This window comes from Etheostoma cragini, chromosome 19 (assembly GCF_013103735.1).
Source record: "Etheostoma cragini isolate CJK2018 chromosome 19, CSU_Ecrag_1.0, whole genome shotgun sequence".
NCBI lineage: Eukaryota > Metazoa > Chordata > Actinopteri > Perciformes > Percidae > Etheostoma > Etheostoma cragini.
Window position 1 is genome coordinate 3,020,904 of NC_048425.1, and position 17,386 is coordinate 3,038,289.

General features: G+C 41.6%; 1 protein-coding gene across 1 annotated transcript in view; it reads left to right on the top strand.

Moving 5' to 3' along the window:
* The first annotated feature begins 891 nt into the window (after positions 1 to 891).
* The window catches only part of LOC117935094 (GRB2-associated-binding protein 1-like), a 20,580-nt gene continuing 4,085 nt past the window's right edge, over positions 892 to 17,386 (top strand). The window contains 9 exon segments of the mRNA XM_034857248.1: positions 892 to 1,473; positions 8,331 to 8,459; positions 8,890 to 9,055; positions 9,850 to 10,072; positions 12,257 to 12,939; positions 14,023 to 14,105; positions 14,368 to 14,477; positions 15,600 to 15,883; positions 16,244 to 16,315. Of these exon segments, the coding sequence (XP_034713139.1) occupies positions 1,399 to 1,473; positions 8,331 to 8,459; positions 8,890 to 9,055; positions 9,850 to 10,072; positions 12,257 to 12,939; positions 14,023 to 14,105; positions 14,368 to 14,477; positions 15,600 to 15,883; positions 16,244 to 16,315 (1,825 nt within the window). The 5' untranslated portion in view covers positions 892 to 1,398.

The following is a 17,386-nucleotide window of genomic DNA, read 5'->3' on the forward strand; positions in this document are numbered from 1 at the left end:
AATGATAACTAATGTTGATACTAATGAAACATCCCACTCTGTCTGATGTGCAAGGATATATAACGGAGGAAAAATCAACCTTTTATTAAACTTGTAATATTAAGAAAAGGCCACAAGATGTCAACATTTATCTCTAAATTTATCTCAGGAAATCTAATTTCATGATCTGCCATAATTCATCATCCAGAAACAATCCATCATAACTTAAGTCAACATTTGTAAAATCCAAATATTCCGAACAGAAGAGCTGTCACTTAATACTATTAAAGTGTACCACTCATTCTGTGTTAACTATATTGTCTTCCCTGGCTCTGGAGAAGGAAAACTGTCTTTTTGTCTATTGAACTGAATGGTGGGAAATGTAGGATCCAGCTTTGAGCCATGTCTAAAATCATGAGATGCTGCACCACTGTTGCCCATTCTCCCTTTAATATTACTCTTGGGAGTGCCTTAGCTTTATGGAAGTCAGTAGTCTCAGCTTCAGACAGTACACAAAACTTGCGTTTCACTCTACTACTTCTACTCCACTTTCAGAAATGCCTGTGTTCTTCGAGGTAAAATGACACTTTTTGTCGAATGAGTCGGGTGGCTTTGAAGAGAGCGATTTAAAAGCTGCTTCCTCAAACTGTAATACACAGACTTATGATAAATAAGTATCGCATTCAACCCCACTTCAAAAGACCCAACCTACCCCTAAGTTAAATATCTGGGTACGTTTTTCCATAACTGCACATACTGTACACATCCAGATCCACAGGGGGAGTTTCCTGTTATCCTGAGCAGGAGCAGAAGGGGAGGAGTGAGAAAGGAAGAGGGAAGAGGGAACAGTGGGAGGAGAGGACAGAAGGAATGTCAGCGCTGTGCCATAGTGTTTGGTTATCGCCCAACCAGAGAGAGAGGCATAAAAAGAGAAAGGGAAGGAAGAGGGACTCTGCTGGAACGTAGAAACCCTCTCAGAAGGAGGTGTGACTCAGCCGTGGAAGGACAAGCAACTCCTTCACGGGTGGATGGAAACTGCTGGAGCTATGGATCAATCACCCAAGTTTATTGATTACAGCAGCATTCAAATAAACTGAAGTCTGATCCACTGATTTCAAGATCATGGGACCGGTTGGACGATTGAATGCCTTTGTGACTGATTTGAAGCCAGATCAACTGCTTCAGGTCTGACTGGAAGTATGATTGAGTAATTTCAGGTCTGATTAACCTGATCAAAAACCTGAGAAAAGTCTCGCTCATCGGATGCCTTAATTGACTGAGTTGACACTTGATTGGTTTAGTCTGATTGAGTGCTTGGAATCCTAACTGTCCCGTTGGAAGTCAGGTTTGACACCTGGTTAGAAGCGACTGATTGACTTATTGGAAGCTGTGTGTGAGGGGAGTTCTGCTGGCCCCAGGATGAGTGCAGCAGGGGAGGTGGTGTGCGAGGGCTGGCTCAGAAAGTCTCCACCAGAGAAGAAGCTCCGCCGCTATGTGAGTATTTCACTCTTATGTTCAGCTTTTAGCAAAAACAAATATCTCAGAATACGTTTGAAAAAGTATCTGTTGCCTTGTTTTATTGTGTTTTTTTTCAGATGTTGACTTAAAAAGCGCCTGAAGATTAGCTCTTTCTTACTATCATGTCCTTTTTTTTTTAAAGTTAAATGGATAAAACATTCAGCAGAACAAAGCTGTCTGCTGCTATAGTAATTATTCTTGTGTTTTATGTTTTACTTTGGTGAAGAGATGAATGCACTGAACTGACATATTAAATGTATTTGGAGGAATACATGAAAAGCTGCAAATTAGAAGCAGAAACTCAGCTAAAAAAGGGACTTTGTTCATACATTTTCCTGTTTTTTACGAAAACCTGACAACTTTATTTTTAAATACATAGAAGGTGAAGGTGACAATGTTATGGAAATACTAAATAATTTAGCAGTCGCTTACTAGAAAGAGACATTTCCTATGCATGCTTCTGTTTAGTAAATCACTGTATATCCACATAGCTTACTTTTAGCCACTGCTAACAGAAACCCCTGTTTCTAACTGGCTAAAAAGAAAATCTTACTTTACATCTTTAAAATATCAAAAATTGAAAGCCTGGCTAAATATACTAGAGACTTTGATACATTTACAACATGTTTAGCTTTTTCTGTATGTTGTGTCCCATATAAACATGTTGAATATTTGACTTAAATGTTCATTTTTAGGAGTGAAAGTATGATCTTCAGCTGCAGTTTTTTTTTCTGAATGAAACTGATTCCAGTTAGATCAATAGATAGATAGATAGATAGATAGATAGATAGATAGATTTTTCCTAGGCTATTTGTTGCCTTGCTTTCCAGTAAACACACATACACACACACACACACACTGCATATCTGGCATGCCTTGTGAGATGAGCTAATCTCATCTCTCCTCTACATATTTCCCTTGAGCATTATTTCTTTCCATTAATCTGTTGTCTTTTTCCAGTATACTTCTGTTGCTTTCCCTTTCATTTATTTACTTTCTCTTCCTGCTTTCTTGGTCACTTTCTGGATGCCTGTGTCTGTTGTAAGAAAAGGGTCATGGTGTATAAATGGGGCGGAAGAAAAGATTTTGTTCGAGAGAAGAAGAGAGAAGTTCCCCTTACTACCACAGTGTGAAAGAGCAGTTGGTGTCTTGCTGATCTTAAACAAGAACCTTTTACATGGATCAAGAGAGCTCCCTCTCTGACAAAATGATAACAACTTTAATTATGTGGACTCCATTACCCACAACCACTGTTAGTTGACATCAAAGGTAAACAGAAGAGGCAAGAGAGCCCATTGTTTACACTGTGTGTACATTCAGCTGTGATGGTATTCACAGCACAGTTCGTACACACACACACACACACACATCTGGCCAGCAGTGTGTTTACTGTCAACCATAGACCGTATATTAACGGTCTATACTGTCAACACACACACACACACACACACACACACACACACTGGAGCAGCATATAATGACCACAGCAGACCAAGTAATGGGCCAGAGCTTGTGGAGCACACCTCATCATACATACACTCCCTTTTCTGTGTGTGTGTGTGTGTGTGTGTGTGTGTGTGTGTGTGTGTGTGTGTGTGTGTAATTGTTCTCAGCTGGGCCTAGTTGAGAGGAGGCCTCCCTGAAGATTTAGAAGATTTAAACGCACACACACACACACACACACACACAGTCAGTTAGCTGAAGGGAAGCTGTCTCTATGAAGGTAAAGGAGACTGTGTCCTATCACAGCTTGGATAATTGCCGTGTTTTTCAACCACGGTGCATTTGTGGAACACAAAGGCTCCACAAAGAGTGTGCTAACGTGATTTTCATGGGCAAAAGGAAAATTATGGTTCATCAGAACTGGTGATTTTGGCCGCCGTCGATTACAAGTACTGTACCTTCAAATTGTAAAAGGAAATGGAAGTTATTACCCAAAGTGTCTGTTAGACAACAACCACCATGACTCACAGACTTTGTGGTTTAACTTTGATCGGTAAAGTTGTCCTTTGCAATGAAGTGATTCAGAGGTTCCTAACCTGGAGCTAGGAACACCTGTACGGAGTCACAAGATAAATCTGAGTTGCCAAACAATCAATGCACTCAGTCCCAACACGGTTTGCTGGTCATATTTGATATTATTTATTCCATGAGCTATAAGTTAATAGTCCAGACAAATTAATGCTTTTCTCTATGCTTATTTGGTGTTGTGTGTGTGTGTGTGTGTGTGTGTGTGTGTGTGGCGCTGTGTGGTCAAAAACTGTATGTGCCCAAAGATTGGTTCCTATTTACACCAAGGGCACTACTTGGCTCTTACACCTTCATTGGGGCAATTGACTTCATGATGATGCCCTGAAGAAGGCCTTAAAATCTGCAAGCGTTGGCATGTTTTAATGACTTTATGGCCAAGGAGATACTAAAGGCTTTTTTTTTTTTTTAAACTCTTGCGTGCCTCGGATGCCTTCAGCCTTTATAAACAATGAATGGACTGTTATCCATTTTCAATTCACATTTATTGATAGTATCAAATAATAAAAGTTATCTCAACATGCTTACAGATAGAGTAGGTCTAGACCACAATTTCATTTCAACAACAATTCCTAAAATGTCCCCATAATAGGAATACAATATGACAACCATGTCACAGTAGTTGACTACTATTGACTCACTTAATTGATTGTTATTGAGTGTTGATTTGGGAATTTTAAGTAAGGAATAATAATGAAAATAACACGGACAAAGATGAAAGCTGCAAAAACATTGAACTTCAGTTCCTTCACAGTATTCACAGACCCTGCTGTAAAACAGAAAGTGTTAGATGTCTGCAGTTCTGAGGAGGAGTAGATCAGCAAATGAGGAATTGAACACTGGGACACTTGTTTTTCAGGTCTGGTGTTAATTTTGGTTTGGAGGAAGGATGGAGGAAGTGTTATTTTAGAGCCATTGTACCCATAGACATAATAAAGATTAGACGCCGCATTGGCTGCTGAGCGCAAGATTTCCAGCCGCCATCTTGGACCGGTCATACTCGTTACTTAGCAGCAGAAGATACAAGATGCCAGAGCACTGTGCAGAATATATTCCTGATCAGATCAGCAGAGTTTACTTATCTTTTTAACTCTGGGTTCTGTAAATCATTTTGAATCTATGCTTTGAAAATTGCTACATAATTTAAGTTTTGCGAGTTTTAAAGGGAGATTCAACCAAGTAAATGTGCAGTTTAAATAAAAACTGCCACTTTCATTTCATACTGCTACTTTAAATAAGTACTGGTACGCGTGCTTTGTTAGGGGTGAAAGATATATCAAAGCAATATCGTTACACAGCACATCGTTATATAAGTGAGTATAACCTATACATTATTGTGGGGGTCCTAAAGCAGCAGTAATGTATGCTTATGTTGTTATTACATTGGGATTGTCTCTGGTTTAGTTGGGATTTGTTTGATAAGCCATGTGTCTAACCATGTGTCCTGTTTCATAGCTACATGTATAACCTTTGTAGCAAAAAAAACATGAAAATCAGTTTTGTATTCAGTGAGATTGACTAATTAAACGCGCTGACAGCTCATTTCACCTGCCAAACACATTACACTGAGCGGAGCGGGTGACCGGTCCAAGATGGCGGCCCCACGTCTCGTCAGCGCCAGTAGGCAGTAGCGGTCGATGCGTTGTCTAATCTTTATATGTCTATGATTGTACCCTCTTCCTGTCAGGGTCGGAGGAGGAAACCAAACAGAAAGAGTAGGTGGGTGAAGACATTAGAGAAAGTGCTAAAGAAAAGGAACATATCATCATTTTGACGTTGCTAATATTCAGGCAGCTAAATGAGCACAAATGTGGAGAAAATGCAATTTTTTAAGTGAGATATTATAAGCAGCAGCCCAATACCACTATAGCCCTCACAAAGAACTATAACTAGATTCAGAAAAAAACGGTTACAAAGGTCATAAATTTAACGCAAGTAAATTCCTTCACAGGGGGATAATCTGGACAATATTGAGCATTTTTGGATATTTTATAACCTTTTTTTTCTACCGTTTGGCTTCTGTTGAAGTCTGTTCAAAAACCCTTCTTGGGACCACAGCAAGCCTGGGGGGGGGGGGGGGGGGGGGGGGGGGGGTAGGCTTTTTTCTTTGTGGGGATTACATTTTCCCGTTAATGCAGATTAGTCATACAAAACTATTTTCATCCTTGCTGCTGACACCCTGCTGCTTTATTTGTTCAGTGGCCTGAAGATGACTGAGTGAGGGGGGGCAGACAAAAGATACACATACACACACACACACACACACTCATCTACTGCCATCTCCTAGTGGCATTTCCTCTTCAGCTACTTCCTCTTCCTGCCTGAGAGAAAGAGGTGGGAAACGTGCACTACAGTATTTAAACACGGTGCACTTTGATCACACACACACACACACACACACACACTCAGAGGCATGCCTTTGGAGTCACGTTGGTTTTGTTGAGAAATATTATTAAACATGGGAAGGGATGGATTTGTTGGACTCATGGAAACTTACTGGCAAACAAACACACACACACGCACACACACGCACACACCAACACATTCTCCCGACAGAAATGGTGAAATGGTCACGTAATTTAATCTATTTGATTCATGTACACACACATTTATCTCTTTTTTTTGCGTGATGGTCAGCAGGTTTTTTACAACACCAACCATTGCGTAGCTGTATACAGCGGGACGGGTCGGTGTAGGAAAACCATGACGGGACGCGGAACAACAACGCAATGCTACGTCATCTTCTCATTGAGATTCGGGCTGTAGTCAGGAAAGATTCTTTTCAATGAAATACATAAAAAACATGCTGACCATCACAAAAAAATAAGGATTGTGTACACAAATCAAATTAAATAACGTGACCATTTCACAGACTCCTGTGAGACTGGGTTGCACACACACAAGTACACAGCTCAACAATAAGTATCAAGTCACTCTTCATCAATCCTATGTCCTTCACATAACAGTTATAAAGACTAAATAATCTGATTCCTTTAAACGCTGAAACCGAAAAACACTGAGATCATTGTGTGTGTGTGTGTGCGTGTGTGTGCGTGCGCGCACATGCTGTTCTTAAATGAAAGTTCTTGCTCATGCTCTGCTTCACACGTTTAAATAATCATGATGTGTCTTTCGCTCACACTACCCACACACTTACACTTACCCTTCAAACACACACACACACAAACACACTTACAAAAACACGTGCACGGTGAGTCATGTCGGAAATATGAGTGGATCGCTCATGGGAGATGGACCCTACCCATACTGTATCGCTGAGCGCAGGACGACAACAACCTGAGAGAAGTGTTAAACAGCTTGCAACTTTTGTGTGTGTTTGTGTGTGTGTGTATGTGTGTTGACATTCATATGCACTGAAGTGTAAAACTTCTGACATGGGAGAGAGACACCAGAGTTAGTTTGTAGAACCCTACCTCTTGATGGTCTACAGGGGTCCTTTAAAAGCATTATAAAAACCTCTGGGTTGGAGGGTGGAGTGAACTCTGCAGCCAGAACTGAGTGGCGCTTTAACTTTAAGTCTTGTGCGAGTGGGTGGGAATTCTATCAGGACATGGGCTGTTCTCATGTACCATTCAAACACACAACTACAAAACGTAATACACTATAACTCACATGTATTCAACATACTTAATGCTGTATGCACCACATTGAATGCCTCTGTATAAGAGTGTGAAGATCCTCATAGGGAGGTGGGCTAGTGGAGTTCCTGTTTGAGGAAAATACGAGTCTTTCACTCAGCAAATATGTAATAGTGTCCTGGGAATACTACTCAAGGGGAGTGGTGTTTTAAGCCAAACCACAAGCTTCTTTCTAATCTCAACTACTCGTTTTGGTGCCTAAACTTAACACTTAACACACGCCACGGCCGCATGACGGTCACCTCTGGTCGGATTAACTTAACTGAAAGGACTGCAGCCTGACGGTGCCCTGTGCCTGGATCACAGCAACCTTTTCTTTAGCCAAATTTAAAGCTTTAATAAATAACTTTTTTTTTTTACATTCGAGCCATTGCCAAATGAGTTGCTACAAATTTAATAATTAAGACCATCAGCTCCACACAACTCTCTCACTTTCAAACTTTTCTTACTACGTAAAGTCTAATATCTATTACACTGAACTTAAAGACAACTCACTTTTAAATCTAGTTCAACTGGATCTCAAACTATTTCCTTCTTCCAAAACAGTGGTGAAGTACACCAGGAGCGATTGCCAGGAGTTCAGTATCATTTAAGCTTTAGTGCGTAACTTTTTTACCTAAATCAACATCTGTTGCATTCAAGCCATTGCCACATAAGTTGCTACAAGTCTACTTTCGCGGGCATAAACTCAATGAAGAAAATGACCTCTTGTGAAGAGTCCATCGGATTTTTTAATCCTGCGTGTCCTCCTTGGCTACTAGCAGCTATGTGGAGGAGGAGTTGGGGTGAAGCACTATCACAGAAGGCTTGTATCATGTGGACGCGCACACAGTGTTGTTGGCATTATTTAGAATTCCTCGAGGGGGAGACAGAAACTATGCACTATGGGGGTTAGTGTTAGGGTTAGGGGGTTAGTGCATAGGTTTTCATACAATATAATGCAAACCTGTTCATAAGAATGTGCATTACAGCAATTGTAATTCACGTTTTTTTAGCCTGGGTAGGTGAAGAGTTTGTTGAAGGTTAAAGGTTTTTTGTTATGCACAGATCATATTTGGTTTTGTCGTCAACAAATAAAAAAAGACTAAACCATTCCATAATTTCTTCCCCCTGTATGTTATAAAAGCTGTCTCTTGCTGTCTCCAGGCATGGAAGAGGCGTTGGTTCGTGCTGCGAAGCGGTCGGCTGAGTGGGGAGCCCGACGTCCTGCAGTACTATAAGAACCAGCAGTCCCGCCGGCCAATCAGGGCCATCAACCTGAACCTGTGTGAACAGGTAAACAAGCCATGCTGGAGGAAAGGTTCGGGAAAGTCTAGCTGCTTGTCCCAATGAGCTAAAAATTTAATATTTATTGTTATTAGTACTTTTTGTTATTTTAACTAATATTTTTATTCTATTTGTTGATGACTGTTATTGGGATGAGATTCTCTTTAAATGGGGGGCTTGTTGTTAAAATATAATTGTTTTGTGTGTGTATTTATGAATGTGAATGTGCTCTACTGCACAAACTAAATTAATATGTAGAGTGATAATTACTCTGTCCTTCAAAGTTTCTGTGTTTGCTGCTAACTAATTAATAATGCTGCAGAATTTTTAAATGAGTTATTGATTTTGACAAGCTGAGTGTTGTACATTTCTGTGTTTTAGAGTTGGCAAACACTCTCCACCTGTCTTCTATCCATCTCTGTTTCCCCCTCTCCGACAGGTGGATGCCGGCCTGACGTTCACAAAGAAGGAGCTGGAGAGGAGCTTTGTCTTCGACCTGAGGACGGAGGAGAGGATCTGGTACCTGGTGGCCGAGTCTGAGGAGGACATGAACCGCTGGGTGTCCTCCATCTGCCTGCTCTGTGGCTTCAACCCCACTGATGATGGTAGGACAGAGAGAGGGAGGGAAGACAGATGGATGGATGGATGGATGGATGGGTGGTGAGCTGGCTGGGTGGGTGGGTGCATGGGTGGATGGATGATTGTTAGGTGGGTGGCTAGGAATGGTTGGTTGGTAGGTGGATGGATGGATGGATGGATGGATGGATGGATGGATGGATGGATGGATGGATAGATAGATAGATAGATAGATAGATAGATAGATAGATAGGCAGCACTGTTCTTGTTTTGCACTGTGGGTTATGGCTGAGTCAGTGTGAAAACTAGTGGGAGGAGAGAAGAGAGAGAACATGCAGAGAGAATAGATGACCATAAATGTGACATCAGGGACATCAGGGACTCAGATGTGAAATACATTATAATATCAGAAAAGAGGGTTTTATGTATGACAACAGCATTGCCTTTTGCAGTCATTTGAACTTTGTCTTTGGTTTTGTGTTGATAGTTTAGTCTAATTTTAGATACATGAATAACACTCCTTTCTTAAGGTGATTTTCTAAATGTAACTCTAATTTCTTTTAACACAGAGATGGATTGATTTCTGTTTTGAAGCATTGTGCTATTATGTTGATATTCATGTTTTTTCCACAGCTGGTAATTCATCCAAAACACATTTCACGCAGTACAGGCCAACACTGCCACTAACTCGGACCTGCAAAATCTACATAAACCCATGTTGATAGGTTGAGCTCAAAAGAAAATATTGCCATTCAGGTTAATCTTATGTCTCACACTCCAATACCCACAATGCCCTGCAGGGAGACACAGGAACTTAGAAGAGTTTCTAGTTTTTCCTTTTTTTAATTTGAGTGACATTTTTTTCCTCCTGTGTCTGGCTCGTCCTCCATCATAGCGAGGACCCCAACCAGTGGCACTGCCTCAGTCACCATGGTAACAGGGTCATTCCCACCCCCCTATGACCCGGTAAGTGTGCGAAACTTGGAGCACGATGGAAATGCAGAAGAAGACTACCTGTGGTTATCACACTGCCAGAGTCACATCAGGTAACACACACACACACACGCACACAGCAAAATACAGGAAATAAGACAAGATAAGACAGTTTCTGTTTTCAGTCTCTTTATACATGTTTAGAAACGTTTCAGGGTATGCACACCTCAATCCTGGGAAAAAAGACAAAAATGAAATGTATTGAGAGAACCCAAAATACTACACTTTAATGAACCATTCAAATCTGAAAGCGCTCATGTCATTTTCTTTTTCAGGTTCATAATTGTATTTAGAGGTTATGCCAGAATGGGTTTACATGGTTTAATTTTTAAAAAAACATCAAATTTTGTGTTATACTGCACATTGCTGCAGCTCCTCTTGTCACCCTGTGTGTTGAGCTCTCTGTTTTAGCTACAGAGAGAGACATCTTACTTCTGCTCCATCTTTGTAGTAGTTGCATATGCACAGTAGCTAGGAAGGGACTACTAGCCAGTCAGAAGCAGAGCATGAGGGTGTGCCACGCTAACAGCTAGGCGAGCATTATAACGTGTGTTACAAGGTGATGCACGTCACAGAAGTGAAGGCTGGACTACAACAGAGCTGTTTGGAGCAGAATATTGGAACACAATAAAGGAAATGGAAACAGCCAGAAAGCATAAATGAGCACTTAGAGAGTATATCTTCAAAAATCATACACCTTATTGGTCCTCAGACAACTCCATATAAAAGTCTTGAGGCGTAAAGGATAATTTATTTGTGCCCTAATCTCGGATCTCATGTGACCAGCTTCTAAATCTCCAACTAAAGTAATGATGCAATGATACAATACAAACCAATAAAATTATAAATGTGTAGGTGAGTAAAACAGTTTGTGACTTGAAGGTTTTAATCAGACTACAGAAAACCAGCTGCAGGTAGTTCTTCCAGGACTAACAGTCAGAGTTACAGGTTCAGACGTGTTGATTCTCAGGGAGGGGATTAGAGTTTATCTTAGTCAGGATCACACCCACGGATTTCACAAACCTTCATGGGACAAGTCTTTAAAACACCACCATCAGGCTTATTGTCCTCCTCCACATTTCAAAATGTTTCTATCCGGTGCTGGGTTAGCTCAGTTGGTAGAGCTGGCACACGTATGTAGGGGTTTACTCCTAGACGCACGTTAACTCCTATCGGGTTTGAGTCCAACTTGCGGCCCTTAGCTGCATGTCGTCTTCCCTCTCTAAAAATGCCCTAAAAAAATACCTGAGTTTATATCACCAACAGGGATGTATGCTTTTCTTTCTTGTGATGTCCCCACCTCATAACTTACTTTTATAGTTATAGTTATAGTTATAGCACTGAGTGCTGGCAACACTCAACTCTCGAGCGGTTGGCATATCTTTGGGAGCTTTAGTTATGTAATTTGAAGGAAACCAGACAAGTTTGGTTGTGATATGCTGAGGTTTGGCCCAAAAAACTGAATTGAAAAATGCATCAGCAACTTAGATAGATAGATTAGATAGATGGATGATTTTAGTAATCCCCAGGGGGTAAACTAAGGTTTCACAGTCAGGTACCTTAAACTAAAACTAAAAACACTACTTATAAATTGTCCGGCGACCTTTGCACGCAGAATCTAGAGTGAAGACAATGACCTCTTCTTAAGAGTCCATCATGTGTTTTTGATCCTCCATGTCCTCCTTGGCTACGTGCAGCTGCTAGGAGGAGGGGTGGGGGCTGTGCAGGATCACGGAAGGCTTGCATTATGTGGACAGACCAACAATTTAGTTGTTATTACTTAAAATTCCTCATGGGGGGTGACAGAAACTACGCACTATAGCTTTAATACAGTTCAATACAAGATACCGTAATACAATCCAATCACAAAACAGTAGGAATGCACGAGGGATACAAATACATAATATACTACATACTGTGTATATATACTACATACTATACTACAGTGGGAATGCATTACACAGTAGAGAACTTCTGCAATGTGGAAAAAATAGATAAGCTACAGAAATGACATAATCCAAATATATCGATATGATTGTAAACAAATATCTGTAGAATATAAGTATATAAGTAAGTGAAATTGTTATTATTATTATTATTATTATTATTATTATTATTATTATTATTGTTATTATTATTACCTTAAAATGACCAGTTACAATGAGAATTGTTTACTGTATTTTTGGTGAACTGAAATCCATGGAACTCTCTGTCTCTCTCTCTCTGTGTGTCTCCAGGGCTCCTTTGGGTTCCTCCACCTCTTTTGAAACAGACTACAACGACAGCCTCTACCCTCCTCCCTCCAACAACTCCTCCTCCTCTTCTTCCTCCTCCTCTCCTTCCCTCCTTCCCAATGGCCTCCCACTTCCATCCTCCTCCTCCTCCTCTTCCTCGGGCTTCAGGGCGGCCCCTCGGACCGTAGCCTCCATGACGGGCCCTTTCAGCCAGTCTCTGGATGCCAGCATGACCTCTGACCTGCAGAGACGGGCCAATAAAACTCGTTGTCACCCGTCTCCCCATCCTAGGAAGCACTCCCTGGACATCTACCTTCAACCCGTTGTGATACTTCTCAGCGATGACACACACTCTGCAGTGCATCTGAATACACACTCAAACACCACCAGTGGTTACCAGATCCCTCGTCCGGCATCTGCCCTGCAATCTCGACCCCATCACCGCCGATGCTCTACCCCAAATGTCAACTCCCTAACCCAGGCGGAGCTCCATGCTTCCACCCCGACTGCTCCTCCACGCCCGCCCAAGCCTCACACCATACCAGCCCGGGGAGAGGGCTTAGGTATGGGCACCAGGTCAGCCACGCTCCCCCGATCCACCTCGGAGCCAGAGAGGAGGGATGGATATCTGGAGGGAGGGCTGCCGAGGAGCAACACTATCACCACGTCAGGACACACACACACAGGTTAGAAGACTGCAGTCTGTCTGACGATTAATTCCTTTAATATGAAGAGAAAGAGGAATTTGATTCAGGGAGAACTGTATTCATGCAAGTATACCACTGTGCCAATTTAAGGGAAGAAGCTACAGGCAAAAACCTTATTTTTGGATTTTGGGCTATTTTGCTTCCAAAGAAATGTTTTTTTTCAGTCAAATAACATCCAAAATACACATTTTGATGACATTTCTCCTAAATTCACACTCGTGCCACTAGTGAGTAGAAGAACTTCACAACAAGCTGCCACATACACCTAACATATTCTCACTTAAATCTTTGTAATGGCTCATATATTGCTGAGCATTTGCCTCTGAGCACATCTGGCTTTGGTGTTAGCGTCCATCTGAGGACTTTGAAGTCCCACATCTCCTGACAAAAATCTTATTGTTTTGGTATGTGTAAATCAGTATTATTGTGGAAATACTGTATGCATTGTTCTGCGGAGAGCTCCAGCGTCACTTTTAGCCAGCGGAGAGTTTTAAACCTGGCACCTCAGAGGAGATCAAGCGGCTTCATTATGCAGAACTGGCAGCGTTGATGGATTATATCCTCACAGCTGAGACAATGTGTGCTTGTTTGTTTCATTAATGAGACATGAACTTTGCCCCACAACACCACAAAGAAGTTTTTACAGACAGATTCTCCGATGTTCTTTCATGATGGAGACCCAGCCGCTTCAGAGAACCTTTAGGAAAACTGTCTCTGTATACTCTACATGCTCAGACTTGATGCTTTCTGCAAAAACATTTGCTTTCTTTGTAAAAGCTCCTTCTGTCCATCTACATTCAGATCTCGTCAAGCTCTGTTTCCACTCCGTCAGCAATAAGTCTTAAAGCTGCACAAATGTTCGCCAATAGGTTGCATGTGATTTGTACACCGTCACAGTGGTTTAAAATGCTGCATGTGCATACCACTCTCAGAGTCGTTCTTCTAACTCTCAGCAAAATAAGTGTCTTTCCCCAAAATGTTGATCTAGTATCCTTTTTTTCAGTGCTCTGAGCTTCATGTGGTTCATGTTTTTTTTTAGTTGACATACTCTTTGTGTTTCAGGTTGTGACTCTTTTTACATCCCTCGGTCTCTGTCCGACCGAGCAAGCATGTTTGAGTTCAGTGAGAGCTTCAACAGCTACTTTGTGAGTTTAAACGTTTTAAACCTCAAGAACAAAATACAACAGATGTTCTGTCAACCCCTATTTTATATGTTATCATTTTCTACCTGTATCATTTCAAAATCTATCTATCTATCTATCTATCTATCTATCTATCTATAAATGTAATGGCAGTACAGTTATATATATAAATGTACAGATATTTAAAACTGGGATCTGTGTGTGTGTGTGTGTGTGTGTGTGTGTGTGTGTGTGTGTGTGTATCTTTTTAAATCTCTCTTTTCAGTTTAATAAAGGCATGGTACCTCTGGGTAGTGTTTGCTCTGAGGATGATGATGTGGATGAAAACTATGTTCCCATGAGCGCCGCCACCACTGAGCCTCCTGTCGCTCCAAGGTCGGTCACAAGATACGTGTTACGATAAACACGTGTTCATCTAATGACTTGGTTTTAAAAGACTGTACTTTCTCAACTTAAAAAAAGAATTATTGTGTTGTCTTTTTAAAACAATACAAAATTGTTTATTTTTGTAAATATGTAGACAACATAAGAGTCCTGACAATGACACCTAGGAGAGAAGCTGCATGTTAATGAAATTTGAATGAAACTATTCCAAAGTGTATACCTCTAAATATCACTGAAACCACCGAAGAGGTCCCTAAAAAACAACCCAAACATGGGCTCGTTGAACTCATCCAAACATCCTCGACAAACCCTGAAAATGCCTTTAAGATCCTCAAGAGTCCAACCAAGAACCAGTCCCACCTTCATGAACTAGTGTAGAAACTTCTTCCAAGATTTAAAATGCACAAAAAAGTAGACTTAATACTCTTTTAGCAGTTCTCCCTCTGCCCCTTTATGTCACACGGTTAATGCATGCACAGAACAGCCAATAGGAACGTTCCCTCGCTCTCTTAAATGACCTGTTATTGGCCGAAGTCTTCTGCCACGGCTAGATTATCTAAAGCCTGAAACAGAGCCAAGAGGAGGTCTCAGCCCATTTGAATTACATATGCTGAAAGATTCTTATTTCAAAGTTGTTACATTAACATGAAATATTCTGTCTACCACAGCATTAAAGATCTATAAACTTCCTTTATGTAACAGTAATATAGAATCCCTTATGACCCTGGACTTTCCTGGCACCAGGTCCTTATAGGGGCGGCTGTGGCTCAGTGGTAGAGCGGTTGCCTGCCAATCGGAAGGTTGGTGGTTCGATCCCCGCCCCTGCAGTCATTGTCGAAGTGTCCTTGGGCAAGACACTAAACCCCGAGTTGCCCCCGGTGCTGCGCATCGGAGTGTGAATGTGTGTGCATGTTTATCTGATGAGCAGGTGGCACCTTGTACGGCAGCCCCGGCCGCAGTGTATGAATGTGTGTGAATGGTGAATGTTCACTGTAGATGTAAAAGCGCTTTGAGCAGTCGTTAAGACTGGAAAAGCGCTATATAAATACAGCACATTTACATTTATTTACATTTCTTTTTTCCAATTTCCACTTTCTTCTTCTCATGTTCCAGGGTGCATCCACATCCTCCCTCTGAATCCTCTGTCCAGCTCCAGGATGCCAACTACGTCCCCATGACTCCCATCCCCCCTTCCCTTCCCGTCCACCCCACCCCTGCCACAGACGACCTAGCGTCCCTGGGAAGACAAGTCCCCCCACCCGCCCACCTGGGTTTTCGTAATTCCCCGCTGACTCCAGCCTCTCCCGGCACCCCGCCGCTCAAGAGAAACACCATGAACCCTGAGGTGAAGGCCATGCCCCCTCCCATCCACCGCAACCTGAAACCACAACGCAGAGGTGACGGAAATGTGATATTTAATCCTTTCACTGTCTCTGTCAAACATATCACAACTGTGACATAATACAAGAGCATGCTATGTGATTACAAGAAAGCTTTCATGGATTAGAAGTTCAACAAAGCTGCAGCACACCACAATACCTTTAATGAAGTTACATTGGAATTCAGGCGGAATCTGTCAAACCCAAACAAGGAATTAATCAGTTTACGAAGACATTTTTGTTGTTCTGGTTTGCATCCAAAATCAAACGTAAATCCTGCAGGCAAACAGAATGCGTTCCCATTGATTGGAGCAGCCTGTTATATGTAGACAATATGTTATATGTATTAATGCTTTCTGATGTTGTGAATCACTGCAGGAATTAGTGTCGGTCAGCCTCCAGAGAGAACGGACGTCCAGACGGCTGGAGAGTCGACGCACAAGACAAGAGGTACCGACTACTATCTGGGCTGAGGACCCAGCACACGACACAAACTGAAACTGGAATCAGCATCACCTCACAACAGATTACTTTTACGGGGGAGGGGGTGGTTGTCACACTGCTTCTAACAGCTACACTACAGGCCCCTGGTACTGCCCTGTCCTCCTTCTTGTTTTGTGGAACACGCACAAAACATTAAGGTGAGGAGATGCTTTGTGATGTTTATTACCCTGCGATGGCGGTTGGATACCAATTTCAAGGGAAGACCTTAAGCTTTCATTTAATGTAGCAAAGACTATTGAAAGACATTTAATGATGAGAAACTCACACAAGAGTGAAACAGTTTGGAGACCAAGCTCGGTCTACCCCCATTCCTTCATAGAGAATGTGAGATGAGGTTTCAGAAAGTTTAAACTTGAAGACAAGCTAATAAATTCTAATAACACAATAAGGGATTGGTCTTTGACTCTTTTAGTTAATAAATGCATGAGACAATGGCTCGCCCATCACTACTTCCCGTTTCTGCTCAGTCCCCTTCACTGGATTCTCTCCGACTCTGTAAAACACATTTCTGTGTCCGGTTTTTCAGTTAACGTCTGAAATGTCTGTGATTTCTGTTCCTGAATTAGTTGATTGTTTCTTCTCTGTCAGCGGCTCCCGTTCTCGATTTCTCTCTTCACATTCCCTCCCTGAGTCTCTCCTTTTTGTCACTTCTCGTCTCACTTGTTCCACTTCACTCACGCCTCTTTTTAGTATGAATTATTTACCTTCTTCCACTTTGCTCAACAAGGCTGCAACACAAGGCCATGACAGCAACAAACACACACACACACACATACATCAAGCTGTAGCTTAGAAACTTACATTAATTATTAGTAAAGGTTCCCAGTTAGGGAGCTGCGTCCAAACACTGCTGCTTTTAGTGTCACTAGCCTAAACTTTTTATTTTCAAACATGAAAAGTTTTATTAGTATTTTATTTTTTGAGATTCAAGACACCGGGCCCTCTAATCTCTTCCCTTACAAATCCCCCGATCTACCAAACAGAAAACAGCTTTCTTTTGTACTGCTGTCATTTATT